At 44.5% G+C, this 12,948-nt stretch overlaps 1 protein-coding gene across 1 annotated transcript in view; it reads left to right on the top strand.

The window, feature by feature from the left end:
- The first annotated feature begins 1,315 nt into the window (after positions 1 to 1,315).
- The window catches only part of DDX24 (DEAD-box helicase 24), a 33,997-nt gene continuing 22,364 nt past the window's right edge, over positions 1,316 to 12,948 (top strand). Inside the window, exons 1-4 of the mRNA XM_015415520.1 lie at positions 1,316 to 1,384; positions 5,677 to 6,350; positions 9,385 to 9,768; positions 12,273 to 12,426. Coding sequence (XP_015271006.1) covers positions 5,684 to 6,350; positions 9,385 to 9,768; positions 12,273 to 12,426 — 1,205 coding nt within the window. The 5' untranslated portion in view covers positions 1,316 to 1,384; positions 5,677 to 5,683. The remainder of the gene's footprint in view (positions 1,385 to 5,676; positions 6,351 to 9,384; positions 9,769 to 12,272; positions 12,427 to 12,948) is intronic.

Genomic DNA, 12,948 nt, shown 5'->3' with positions numbered 1-12,948 from the left:
TGTTAGCATGTATCGGAACAATTCATACATTGCTCTATCCATATTCACTGGTAAGATTCCTAATAACATTGTCTCTGGTGACTTGGCAAATTTAATATTCAATTTAAAAAAAATTTCAATATGTATTTCTGTCCAATATTTGCTAGTATTTTTACAAGACCACTACATATGGAAAAAAGTACCGTCTATCTCTTTACACTTCCAACACAATCCTTTATAGTTTGTATTCATCTTCTCACTGTTTTTTGGGGTGATGTACCAGCGATATTTGCTGCTTCCAATCTCATCAGTCTTTAATTCGGATTTGTAATCCAGTCAGAAATCCAAACCAAGCAAGGTGCTTGATAATACAACTTGATAACACAATTTAAAACTTTAAATCTAACCCTTGATTTGAATGTGCATCTGTCTTTGCCAGTCCTTCAGTATCTTGTCATGTATCTCAATTGGTAACATCTGGAATAAGAAGCTGATTTTTGGGATTATATTCATTTTTATTGCAGAGATTTCCCCAAGCCAAGACAGGTTTGCTCATGGCAGAATAGGGATTCAAACCTGGGTTTCCCAGATCCTAATCCAACACGTTAGCCCCTACACAAGCTTAGCTTCCATTGCAAACAGCATTGGCAGAGTTTGGAGTTAACCTGGGCCATACTATTCCAGTTCCTTTCAGTTTTGGCCCGGGAACTTGCATGATCATCCTGAAGCTGGTGGCCAATTTTGACTTTCCTAGTTTTATTTTCTGATGAGTTATGCCCACCACAAATGGACAAGCAGATGGATATGTGGGTCCTTTCATTATTGTTGATTTGTGGTAACAGCTAGCCAAGTTATTTGTTTTGTTATGATACTTGGTTTGGATCAGGGTCATGGGGGGCAGATGGAATCTTTTTCTAGAGGCACATGGTGGCTCGTGGCAGCCCTGCTCACCAGAAAGAATATAATTGGGAGAAAGACAGACACAGAGATAAAGCCAGCGAACACGAAAGCAAATCTGAGCGTGTGACATAGTCGATCAGTTCCTTTCTTTCCCTCTGTCTTGTCCACTCCCTATATTGGGCTGAAGCCCACGAAAACATTTACTACAATTTTATAATTAAAACTTTTAAGTTGCCAGAAGACTCCTTTGATGTTTTTGCTTCCACTACACACACACACCCCCGGAACGGACTTCCCACCTGCATTGCTTCATCCACAGCTAAAATAAGAAACACCCAACCTCATTACCGCAGCCGGCGCCAAGCGTTTACAGGCAGCTGCTCTATCAAAAGTTTCGTTTGGGCGCAGGAGAGTGACGTCAACCTGTCATGGCTGCCTCCGTGATACTCCCACGTGGTCGGATAATCCAGGAAGCGTCGGCATAGAGTCTTCTGCTCGAGCTGAGGTTGGTGTCTTCGCAGTGAGGTTTTCGGTGGGTGCCAGCGCGGCTTGATGGGCTGCTTATTTGTCAAGTAGACAAAAGTAGCCTCTAATCTGGGCAAAGGAAGACATGGGGCGGTAGTTCGAGCGGCAACTGAGCTGCAGTGGGGTGGCTGGGAAGAAAGAAAAGGGAGTCCGCAGAAGCCCCCACCCAGTTTACCAGATCTTCCTCGCCCCCCACCCTTAATAGTTTTACCAAGCCACTTATAAGATTGCAGCTTTAAGCCTACTGACTTGGTAATAATTTATAGCCCGCCATTGACACCAATCGCTCTTCCTTCTGGACCAGTATGATTAAGATGGGGCTGTACGAACTATTCACACGTGCCGTCGCGTCGGATGAGTGTTCGAACGAAACACCCACCCTTCGGTGTTGATACCGGTATTGCTGTAGTTAACAATGGTGCAATTTGGGCGTTAGGTTGCTGTCGGGCGGGCATATTGGGAGATAGTTGCTTTTCAAACGACCGGGAAACTTTTAATAAAGGGTGTTGAACCCCAAGAACAGTTATCCTGGTATATATCTGCTAAATCTTTAAACTGACAGAAGACCCACTCTTGATTTTTAGTATATCTGCAGGGTATTACATTACAGATGCTGCTTTTCCCAGCCCACAACTTTTTGTTGTTTACAGATCTCTTTTACACTTCTTTGCTGTGTTTGAATGCTCCTAGTCTCTGATTATTCTGTACCTTGGAGGTCAGTGCATGGGAACTGAGTTCTTCCCTTCCTTTCTTCCTTCTCTCCCCCACAGAGATAATTTGCTATTACCAAATGGGCAGCAAATTCAGCAATTGTACAAACCCCAGTGCTGTATTTCTTTGGTGGAGAAAGATGCCTCTGTTCATTGTTTGCCTTTTATGCTTAAGTCAAATACAGATCTCCCATGGGAGGGGGGGGGGATGACATTTACACATCTGTCTGTTTAAAACTGGAACAAGAGTATTCTGCATAAAGTAGCAGGTTCTCCAGTTTAGGCTCCCTTAACTATTTTGTTAAGTGCAAGTAACAGTAAGATTTCCTGTGTCTCCTGGTCACAGATTTCATGGTTCAAATCTGAAATTATTTTGCTTTAATGGGTTCACTCAATTTTACAATCAAATTTTAACAACTTTAGAGATGATAGATTCTCATAGGGCGGTTGCTAAGTGTAACATAACTTGGACAGGCTTGCTGAAAAGATTGAGGGGGGGGGAATATTACAAATAATAACCAAATTTGAGAGGATGGCTGCTCGGAACAAATTGTGTGGAACCAAATGTTCAAAGCTACTAAGAGAACACAAGCATATGAAGGCCATATTGCAGCAACTTGAAGTGGGAGTTTCTCACAGGAGTCATTTTTTTTTTTAATTATTCAGAGAAAAACTGGTTTGGCCCAGGTAATGTCCTAGCAGCTATTTTTTTAAAAAAGGCTTGAACAGGCTGAGAAAGACTATCCAAAGGAGAAGGAAGTTGTAGATTGCAGGCACTTTCCTCTGGGTACCTGTACCACTGAGACCACCAATGTCATTCTTCCAGCAGACCCATATTAGAACAATAGCACTTATTTCCAAGTAAAAGTCCTTGCAGCAAACAAACAAATACAACATAGATGAATCACAAACAAATTAACAGGATGGCTTGAGAAGCAGATCAGGAATCAATTGCTGGATCAGCCACATGGAGTGGGGTGCCGTGCCCAAGCTTTCTGGCACCTTCAAGAAGAAGGCTGTAAATATAACTCAGATGGAACTCGGCAGCTGCTGGGTTTTATTCACTCGGTTTTATTCACTCGGTAGCAAGGTTTTATTCACTCAAAAAAACAACAGCCCCGCCCCCATCTATTAAGGGAATGATGCTAATTTTGCTTCCCCTAAGAGTTGCCTTGCTGGGTCAAATTACAGGTACATCTTTTGTTATTTTTTATAATACTGCACCAAGGATATTATTACATTAACAAAAATGAAGGCCATAGAGAATATAAAGTCACATAAAAATAAATTTCCAATTTAAAAAAAAAGCTACCATTTTAACATTAATTTACCAGAATCCTTGGTCAGCTGGATCTGTTTGGCAGGGTGTTCAAACAAAAACAATGATAGAGTAGGTCGAATGAAATTATAGGTACGTCTAGGCCGCTATTCCATTTGTAGGGGAAGAAGCCGGTTCAAGTCCCCACTCTGCCATGGCAGCTTGCTGGGTTACTTTGAGCCCGTCACACTCACACATCATCACCATCATCATTATTATTAGTTAATCACCCTATCCCAGCTTATGCCGGACTCTGGGCGGTGTACATGGGGGCATTATGCCATAAAAACATTAACATTCTACAAAAAATAATAACTAAAACCCCGAATAGAGTCCATGATGATGGCGTCCTGGAAATTTCCACCCTCTAGTTTCAACTCAGGACTACCAGGCCAGTTTCTGGGCACGGGGAGAGGGAACTTATAACAGCAATTCAGAAAGGAGGAAGGGAAGGGAGGGGTGCCAGCCAAGGAAAAAATGTTACTGCCCTCAGCCAAAAGCCTGGTAGAAAATCTCTGCCTTACAGGCAGTGAGGAATTGCATAAGATCCCTCAGGGGCCCTGATGTCGTCTGGCAGAGAGTTCCACCAGGTCGGCGCCAGGACTGAGAAGGCCCTGGCCCTGTTCGAGGACAGCCAGACATCCCCTGGGCCAGGGATCACCAGCAGATTGTTATCAGTAGAGCGCAAGGCTCTCCTGGGGACATACCGGAGGAGATGGTCCCGTAGATACGTTTGTCCCAGACCGCACAAGGCCTTAAAGGTCAATACCAACACCTTCAGCCTAACCTACCTTACAGGGTGGTTGTTGTGACGATAAACTGGAGGAGAGGGGCACAATGTAAGCTGCTTTGGGTCTCCATTGGAGAGAAAGGTGGGATATACATAAAGTATATAAATATATGGGGGGGAATGGAAGGAGGACTTTACTGGTCTTAGAAGGGTGTAACTCTGGTTAGGACTGAATAGCAAGGTGGGCTTCAGGTGTCACAATAGACCACTGTTTATAAACTGTGGTTTCTTCAAACTGTGGTTAGTTATGACATCCAGATGCAGACTGTCCAATGGAATGAGGTTTGTTGGGTGTTGACAAAGTAGAATTTCCAAATGGGGCTTGGAACTGGTTTATTGACAAAATTTTGTTCTATGTGTGATGGAAGGAGGACTTTACTGGTCTTAGAAGGGTATAACTGGTTAGGATTGAATAGCAAGGTGGCCTTCAGGTGTCACAATAGACCACTGTTTATAAACTGTGGTTTCTTCAAACTGTGGTTAGTTATGACATCCAGATGCAGACTGTCCAATGGAATGAGGTTTGTTGGGTGTTGACAAAGTAGAATTTCCAAATGGGGCTTGGAACTGGTTTATTGACAAAATTTTGTTCTATGTATGATGGCTTTTAAATTCACATTTCATACTTTCTCAAGTAGACTTGCCCCTTGCAGCTGCCTGACCACACAGACGATAGCATAATGGGCATATCTTCCCTCTGGAGAGGTGGGAGAGAAACAAGCAGCAGACAGCCAGGGGCTTAGGCCCAAGCCAGGATTTGTTACATAGGTCTGGTCAGCTAAACTAGATCTTGCTGCATGAACTGTGGTTTAAACAAATCCCAATTTATTGTAATGTCTGAACACAGAGTAAAAGGAGAAAGGGAAGCAGAATGGGATCAGGGACAGGTGCATGTGGCCCAGAGCAGCAATGAGGGTTCTGTATTAATCTGAAATAGCCACTAAAGCTTTGGCTGTACCATACAAACCTTTAGTGCACTAAAACAATTGTGTAGGAGAGCCAGTTTGGTGTAGTGGTTAGGAGCACGGACTCTAATCAGGGGGAACCAAAAGCGCTCTCTCAGCCCTACCTCTCAGGGTGTCTGTTGTGGGGAGGGGAAGGGAAAGGCGATTGTAAGGCACTTTGAGACTCCTTCAGGTAGTTAAGGGCGGGGTATAAATCCAATCTCCTCCTCCTCTTCTTCTACAGTGTATTTTTATTGAGACTTCTTGTGTGCCACTACGTGAGCTGCAGAAATGCTAAGGATTAATCAACATGCTGCTTATCAGTAATGTTAAATTGTGTATTTCCTGCTAGGCAAATGGGCTTTCTTATACAGGCTCTTTGTTGATCTCTTGCTCTGAATTTTGGTGTGGGTTGACCCTTTTAAGTCTAAAAAGTTGCTGATCCTTGGCCTACAGGCATCTGGTCAATACCGCATATTTACAATAGTTTCCTGGGTTCTTTTTTTGAAGGTCAGCCATGAAGCTCAAAAGAGGAAACAAGTTTAAGACCCCATTGAAATTGAAGCGAAAAGGCATCCAAGTAACGGGGCAATGGAAACCGGTTGAGATCGATCCAAATCTTTTTGCCGACGAGCAACTTGGAGGCTTGGTGTGTTTTGAAGAACTTAGAGATTATAAATTGGTGGCTTCCTCTAAAGTAGGAGAAGAAACCAAAAAGAGAAAACTTGTTAGCAAGGAGGAGAACACAGAAAGCATGGTTCCCAAAAAGAAGAGAAAGAAAGAGAAGAATCTGGGAGAGGAGGCCTGGGGAAGCAACAAACTGAACACAGAGGATCAGGTGACCAAGTGGGAAGACACCGTTGTTAGCCAAGTTGAGAGTGATGCGGCAGTTGTGACGAGCCTAAAAAGAAAACAGAAAAAGAGAAAACAAAAGAAGAAAACGTGTCCTACTCAAGAGGTACCCACTGCATCTTCTAAAAAGGCGAAAAACTGGACAGCAGAAGTTCTGTCTGCCTCGTCAGATCCCCTAGTAGACATGTCTGCGTGGAAAGGTCTCTTTGTTCCTGAGCCTGTTCTTCAGGCACTGGGCGAATTAGGGTTCAGTGCTCCAACTCCTATTCAGGCTCTGGCTCTGCCTTCTGCCATTCGAGATGGCATGGATGTCCTTGGTGCTGCGGAAACAGGTACAACCTCATGCTGCTGCCCTGTCTCTTGCCAATTGTATGAATGTCTGTTTTGTGGCTGTGCCAGTTTGGTGTAGTGGTTAAGTGCGCGGACTCTGATCTGGGAGAACCGGGTTTGATTCCCCACTCCTCCACTCGCACCTGCTGATGTAACATTGGGCCCGTCACAAGCTCTGGCACAGCTGTCCTTGAAATAGAGCAGTTTCTGTCAAGAGCTCTCTCAGCCCCGCCTACCTCACAGGGTGTTTGTTGTGGGGAGGGGAAGGGAAAGGAGATTGTAAGCCGCTCTGAGACTCCTTTGGGTAGTGAAGGGCGGAGTATAAATCCAATCTCTTCTTCTCTTCTTCTTCTTCTACCACAGTGTGCCAGAATTCCAAAGGTGCCTGTCTGTTATAAGCATACCCCAAAAAGTGGGCTTATCGGGTACAGAATTTCAGCATACTGACCATATCAGCCTTATTATTATTATTATTATTTGTGGACAGTGTGGAAATAAGCTAGAAAATGTTTTGTCAGGCCCTAGTGAAGTCTCCTGAGTAGGCCAGCAATGTGTTCTGCACAGCTTTTTCCTCTGGCTTTGGCTCTTGAAAACAAGGGTCTGTGGCTCCACGGTGGAGCTTTGCAGGTTGAAGTCTCCAGGTTCAGTCCCTGGTGGCAGGAGTTACGGAAAGCCTTTCTCTTCCTGAAACCTTGGGGAGCTGCTTCCAGTCAGTACCGAACTTGAAGAGGTAAAGGGCTGATTTGATCTAAGACATCATCATCATGTTCACCTTCTACTTTTGGAAAGAGTCACGCAGTCTGCCTAATTGTCAGAATGTTCCTTAGTGGGCTTTGTGTTCTGTCTGGACACCAGAGACTAGCTGATGACTGCTGCCCAGATGGTCTCCATTTCTTCAGTTGACAAGATAACAGGAGTGTGAGGATTGGCAAGCAGGTGAGGGGTGGCTTGATGCCACTTGAACCCGCAGGACTGTGCCTTTCCTCCTTCCAAGGCTTGTTTCCCTCGGCCAGAGATATTTCAAGTTTTTTAGGGGAGGAAGAATTACAAATCGCCTAGAGGAGCATTAGCAAGGAGAAATTCACTGGTGGGGGAAGGATTAGCTCCCTATCCAGCCACACACACTGAGCAGTTTCTTGTTCCCTGCAAATGTTCCCTCTCCTGCCCCAGGGAAACATACGGAGGGGAATCCCCTACTTTTCTTAGAACATCTAGTTCCATGGTAGGGTTGCCATCTCTCATCCGGGTTTAATGCCATACAGTCCACCCTCCAGAAAGGAGAACCTCAGCGGGGTTTAATGCCATACAGTCCACCCTCCAGAGCAGCCATTTTCTCACTCTGGGGAACTGATCTCTGTAGTCTGGAGATCAGTAGTAATCCCAGGAGATCTCCAGGCCCCACTTGGAGGCTGGCAACCCTATTCCATGCTCAGGTCAAGGAGTGAAATGGTGTGGATTGGGTGTTAAGACAGGAAGGGAAATTGCATCGCAAGAGGAGAGGCAAATAGAATTCTACTGGACCTTGTCCCGATTTTCAGTGTCTTTATGTGGAGGAGAAAGTTGATCAGAGCAGTCAGTTAGGGCACAGTTTTTCCCTTTAAGATGGCATACAATGTTGTTCAAAACAGCAAAAATGATAATTCTGACTGCAGTGATTTTTTAAAAGAAATTCTACTAAGCAAGGTTAGCAAAAGTAATTGGATTCTCTCTTTCCCAAACAAAAAAGCAGTTTTTCTTCATGCTGTTCGCTTGCTGCACACCCCTAGCAAGCAACAGTCTCCCAGTTTTTCTTCATATCTTATTGACAAGAATAAAAGAAACAAATTCTACATAGCTGGGCTTTTAAAAATTTGACACTCCTTTTTTTATAACTCTCAAAAGAGACTAGAAGGCTTTGTTGTGTTCAGCAGATTGAAATGGCTGCTCTTTTGAAAAACAAACTAGGAGTAGGTTCCGGGAATCACAGATAAGTTTCCAGGTGAGCTTGGTGGTCTTTGGGACCCAGCATCCCGAGAGAGCACGTGCAGATACAGCAGTGGGATGCTTTCCTTTCGGCACCTGCTATGGTTGTGTGTGGTTTTTTTTTGTATCTTGTTTTTCTGCAAACAGCAGACCTACAAAAAGCAGACCTCTCATGCCGCGTGTATATGTGTGTGCTTTAGGAAGTGGAAAGACGCTCGCTTTTGCAATTCCCATGATCCACTCCGTCCTGCAGTGGCAAGCCTCGAATGATTTGGCAGGGAGAAGTGACAGTAGCCTTGAAGAAGCAGCAGGTAGAGAGGATGACGTGCCGAGCCGGGAAGTGACTGAGGAAGCAGAAGGCCTGAACCCTGTCGGGAGCGAAGCTAGCGGTGCCATTGCTGAGGATGACGAATCTCCGGCAACAGGCTGCGTGAAGGTGTCGGAGGATATAGAATCGGATTTGGGTGCCAAGAAACATGATGATGTACAGAAAAGGAGTCCTCTTCTGGGATTGGTCCTAACTCCCACAAGGGAATTGGCAGTCCAAGTCAAGCATCATATTGATGCAGTGGCCAAATACACAGGTATGTCCGTTCCTGGCACTGCATCTTGCCTAATTTGCTAGCTCATATGAAATTGCTTTGGCTCCATTTCTGTGCAGGCTTCAGCTTCAGTAGCATAACGGTGTCAGAGCTGTGTGTTGCTAACAGAGGAAATGCAGAGTGTGATAAAGGCCGCTGGATTAGCTTCCTCAGAATTTCACTTTTTTTTTTTTTTGAAAAATGAGTTTTCTAGGCCTTGTAAGAACATAAGAAGAATCTTCCTGCATCAGATCAGTGGCTCATCTAGTCTGGCATCCTGTCTCACACAGTGGCCAACCAGTTCCTCTGCAGGGCTAACAACTGGGCATAGAGACAGAGACCTTTCCCTGATGTTGCCTCCTGAACGTGGAGGTTCCCCTCAGTCATCATAGCTAGTAGCTACTCACAGACTTATATCTTTTTTGTTTTTCTGCAAACAGCAGACCTACAAAAAGCAGACCTCTCATGCCGCGTGTATATGTGTGTGCTTTAGGAAGTGGAAAGACGCTCGCTTTTGCAATTCCCATGATCCACTCCGTCCTGCAGTGGCAAGCCTCGAATGATTTGGCAGGGAGAAGTGACAGTAGCCTTGAAGAAGCAGCAGGTAGAGAGGATGACGTGCCGAGCCGGGAAGTGACTGAGGAAGCAGAAGGCCTGAACCCTGTCGGGAGCGAAGCTAGCGGTGCCATTGCTGAGGATGACGAATCTCCGGCAACAGGCTGCGTGAAGGTGTCGGAGGATATAGAATCGGATTTGGGTGCCAAGAAACATGATGATGTACAGAAAAGCAGTCCTCTTCTGGGATTGGTCCTAACTCCCACAAGGGAATTGGCAGTCCAAGTCAAGCATCATATTGATGCAGTGGCCAAATACACAGGTATGTCCGTTCCTGGCACTGCATCTTGCCTAATTTGCTAGCTCATATGAAATTGCTTTGGCTCCATTTCTGTGCAGGCTTCAGCTTCAGTAGCATAACGGTGTCAGAGCTGTGTGTTGCTAACAGAGGAAATGCAGAGTGTGATAAAGGCCGCTGGTTTAGCTTCCTCAGAATTTCACTTTTTATTTTTGAAAAATGAGTTTTCTAGGCCTTGTAAGAACATAAGAAGAATCTTCCTGCATCAGATCAGTGGCTCATCTAGTCTGGCATCCTGTCTCACACAGTGGCCAACCAGTTCCTCTGCAGGGCTAACAACTGGGCATAGAGACAGAGACCTTTCCCTGATGTTGCCTCCTGAACGTGGAGGTTCCCCTCAGTCATCATAGCTAGTAGCTACTCACAGACTTATCCTGCATGAGAATAGCTGTGAGCCTTAAAAACACTGACAGTGCATACTAAACTCTCAGAAGCCAAAGTAAATTAAAATTTCTAGCGATTGGGACTGCTCAGCCCCTTCCCATGACCAGCCAAATCAGAATAAATTATGCAAAGTGAGAACAATGCTGTACATTTGCATAATATATGCAAGTCAGGAAGTTCTGCCTTGCTATCCACAGGAATGTTTGGAAACAGAATTTCCTGAGCACTGAATAGGGGGTGACTGTTAATTTGGGATATTTATGTGGTTTAGATTCCTGTAATTTGTGTGTGCCCTCTTCCTGTGGGGGATGGTGTTGTTGGTGACAGCTTTTGTCTCATTTTGTTTTTACTTTGATTAAGACTTGAGGTAATTTAACTCCTTAATGCATTTGGAGAATTTTCTGGTCAGTGAACAAAACCTTCCCAGACAAGAAGCAGCAACTTACAAAACATAATAAAAACATAAAATATTAAAAGTTGTTAATTAAATCTGTGCAACAGTGTAAAACATACATCATTTATCAGGCTAAAATGAATAACAATTTTCAGGCTGAGAACACACTAAAATATATGTTAAAAGAACCCCTTTTAAATTACAGCTTTTAAAAACTGAGCTTGAGAATATATTAACAGAGAATTTCCTCTATCTTGGGGGAGGGGGGGGAGATATCCAAACGTTTCCAACTCAGTCAACCTCACCCTATTGTGCAACAGTTATGTTTCCGCAGCACAAGAAACAGATAAATAAGCAAATAAACAACAAATAGAGAGAGAACCAAGTGGAGGACCAAAGCTTTTTGTTGATCAAGAACGGTGATACGCAATGTGGAGCCCATGGGTATCATAGTATCCGCCAAGGGGTTTCCTGGTGCCCATTTGCTTCTTTCCCAAAGCAGAACCCAGATGCAACTGTGAGCCAGCATGATGTAGTGGTTAAGAGAGGTGGTCTCTAATCTGGAGAATTGGGTTTGATTCCCCACTCCCTCACATGAAGCCTACTGGGTGACATTGGGTCAGTCACAGTTCTCTCAGAAGTCTCTCAGCTCCACCTACCTCACAAGGTGTGGGGAGAGGAAAGGAAGGTGACTGTAAGCCTCTCTGAGATTAATTTTTCTTTGTCTTCCTAGTAGGAGGTGCTTGGCTTTCACATTCCCAGTATTTTGTGACTGGCCCCAGTACTCTGTGGCAGCCATTTTGTGACTCACCCCAACCCTCTACGGCAGCCATTTTGTCATGGCACCCATTCCCTACTCTCAAAATTCTGAAAGTTGTTCACAAGCACAACGAGGTTGGGGACACTGGTCTATAAATACCTACCAGACAAGAGAAAAGTTTTTTTAAAAATTGATACTGGCCAACAGAGGTCTTTTTGTGGTCTGAATTGTGTCAGCACACAGCCTGATCCCATGTACATTTCTTTGGGAAGTGCTTATAGAGTTCACCTAATGAATAAATATTTATAGGATAGCGTGTACCTTGAATTCTAGAACTTCAGTTCTGGTGTGAGGCTCTTTGGGGTTATTGGTGGAGTCTGGAGCAAAAGCTGGGCAGGGCTTTTTTTTTCCTTTTCTTTTTGAAAAAGAGATGCCGGAATTCTCAAGAGGGAAATGAAGTTTTCAATCTGTGTACAGAAAACACATGAACTTTTAAACATTTTCAAAAGAATTTTGTCAAAGAGGTTCTGGAACTCTGTTCCGGTGCATTCCCTCAGGGAAAAAGCCCTGGCTGTAAGGCTTCCTGAGTGTTTCTCTATGAAGAACACCCTCCATTCCAGAAGAATTTGTTAGTATCAGGTTGTACTGTTCCTCCTGGTACTTGTCAGTGAGCAACCAATCTCTTTCTGTATTCATAGTTCTGGGAAGCATCTTGCTTTAAGGCTTTCTTTGAATTAAAGGAATGCTTGGTGGCAGGACAGAACTTGCAGGCTCATCCTCTGAGGAGCTGGTTCAGCAATTTCTCACATGGGTGGTGAAGCGTGTCATTAGTTTGCCTTTGTGCTGTGAAATATTACACGTTTTAGAATGGAGCTTCCCTTGAGATAACTGCTTCAAGACATTAATGTCATGCCAAACTGTTCTTTCCAGGTATTAAGACAGCCCTTCTCGTTGGCGGGATGGCTTCTCAGAAGCAGCAGCGAGTCTTGAAAAGGAAACCAGAGATTGTTGTTGCGACCCCAGGGCGCCTGTGGGAGTTGATTCAGGAGAGGCATTCTCATCTCTCAAGCCTCCGGCAGCTCAGGTATTCAGAGGCTTTTCAAAGATGGCACACTTTTCTAAGGAAAACTGGCGTACTTTAGGACTATGGACCCTTGCCTGTACTGTGGTGTTCACTGTGTGAGCATTTCTGGATGGTGCAGGATTATTGGCACCTTTGCTCAAAGGTTGTCTTTGCTGCATTGAGCACTGGGGATTGCAGTGAATGTACTTAGATCATTGTACTTAGAGCAGAGGGCACAAGGGGTTTTATTTTCACAACAACCCTATGGGGTAGGTTGAAATGAGAGAGAGTGAATGTCCTGAGAGCTCCACACTGGCTCTCACTTGGCCAAGTTGTTTTGAGACATTCTGCAGAGTGAGTTACCTTCATTTCTTATTTGTCTTGATTGAGATGGTGAGAAAATGTTTAAGAACATAAGAGACGCCAATGTTGGATCAGGCCAAAGGCCCATCCAGTCCAACACTCTGTCACACAGTGGCCAAAAATACCAGGTGCCATCAGGAGGTCCAGCAGTGGGGCCAGGACATTAGAAGCCCTCCCACT

Source organism: Gekko japonicus, unplaced genomic scaffold, assembly GCF_001447785.1.
Source record: "Gekko japonicus isolate JY-2015 unplaced genomic scaffold, Gekko_japonicus_V1.1 scaffold1684, whole genome shotgun sequence".
In the NCBI taxonomy this organism is placed as follows: Eukaryota; Metazoa; Chordata; class Lepidosauria; order Squamata; family Gekkonidae; genus Gekko; species Gekko japonicus.
Note: the sequence above shows the minus strand (reverse complement) of the source record. Positions and strands in the feature narration are given on the sequence as shown.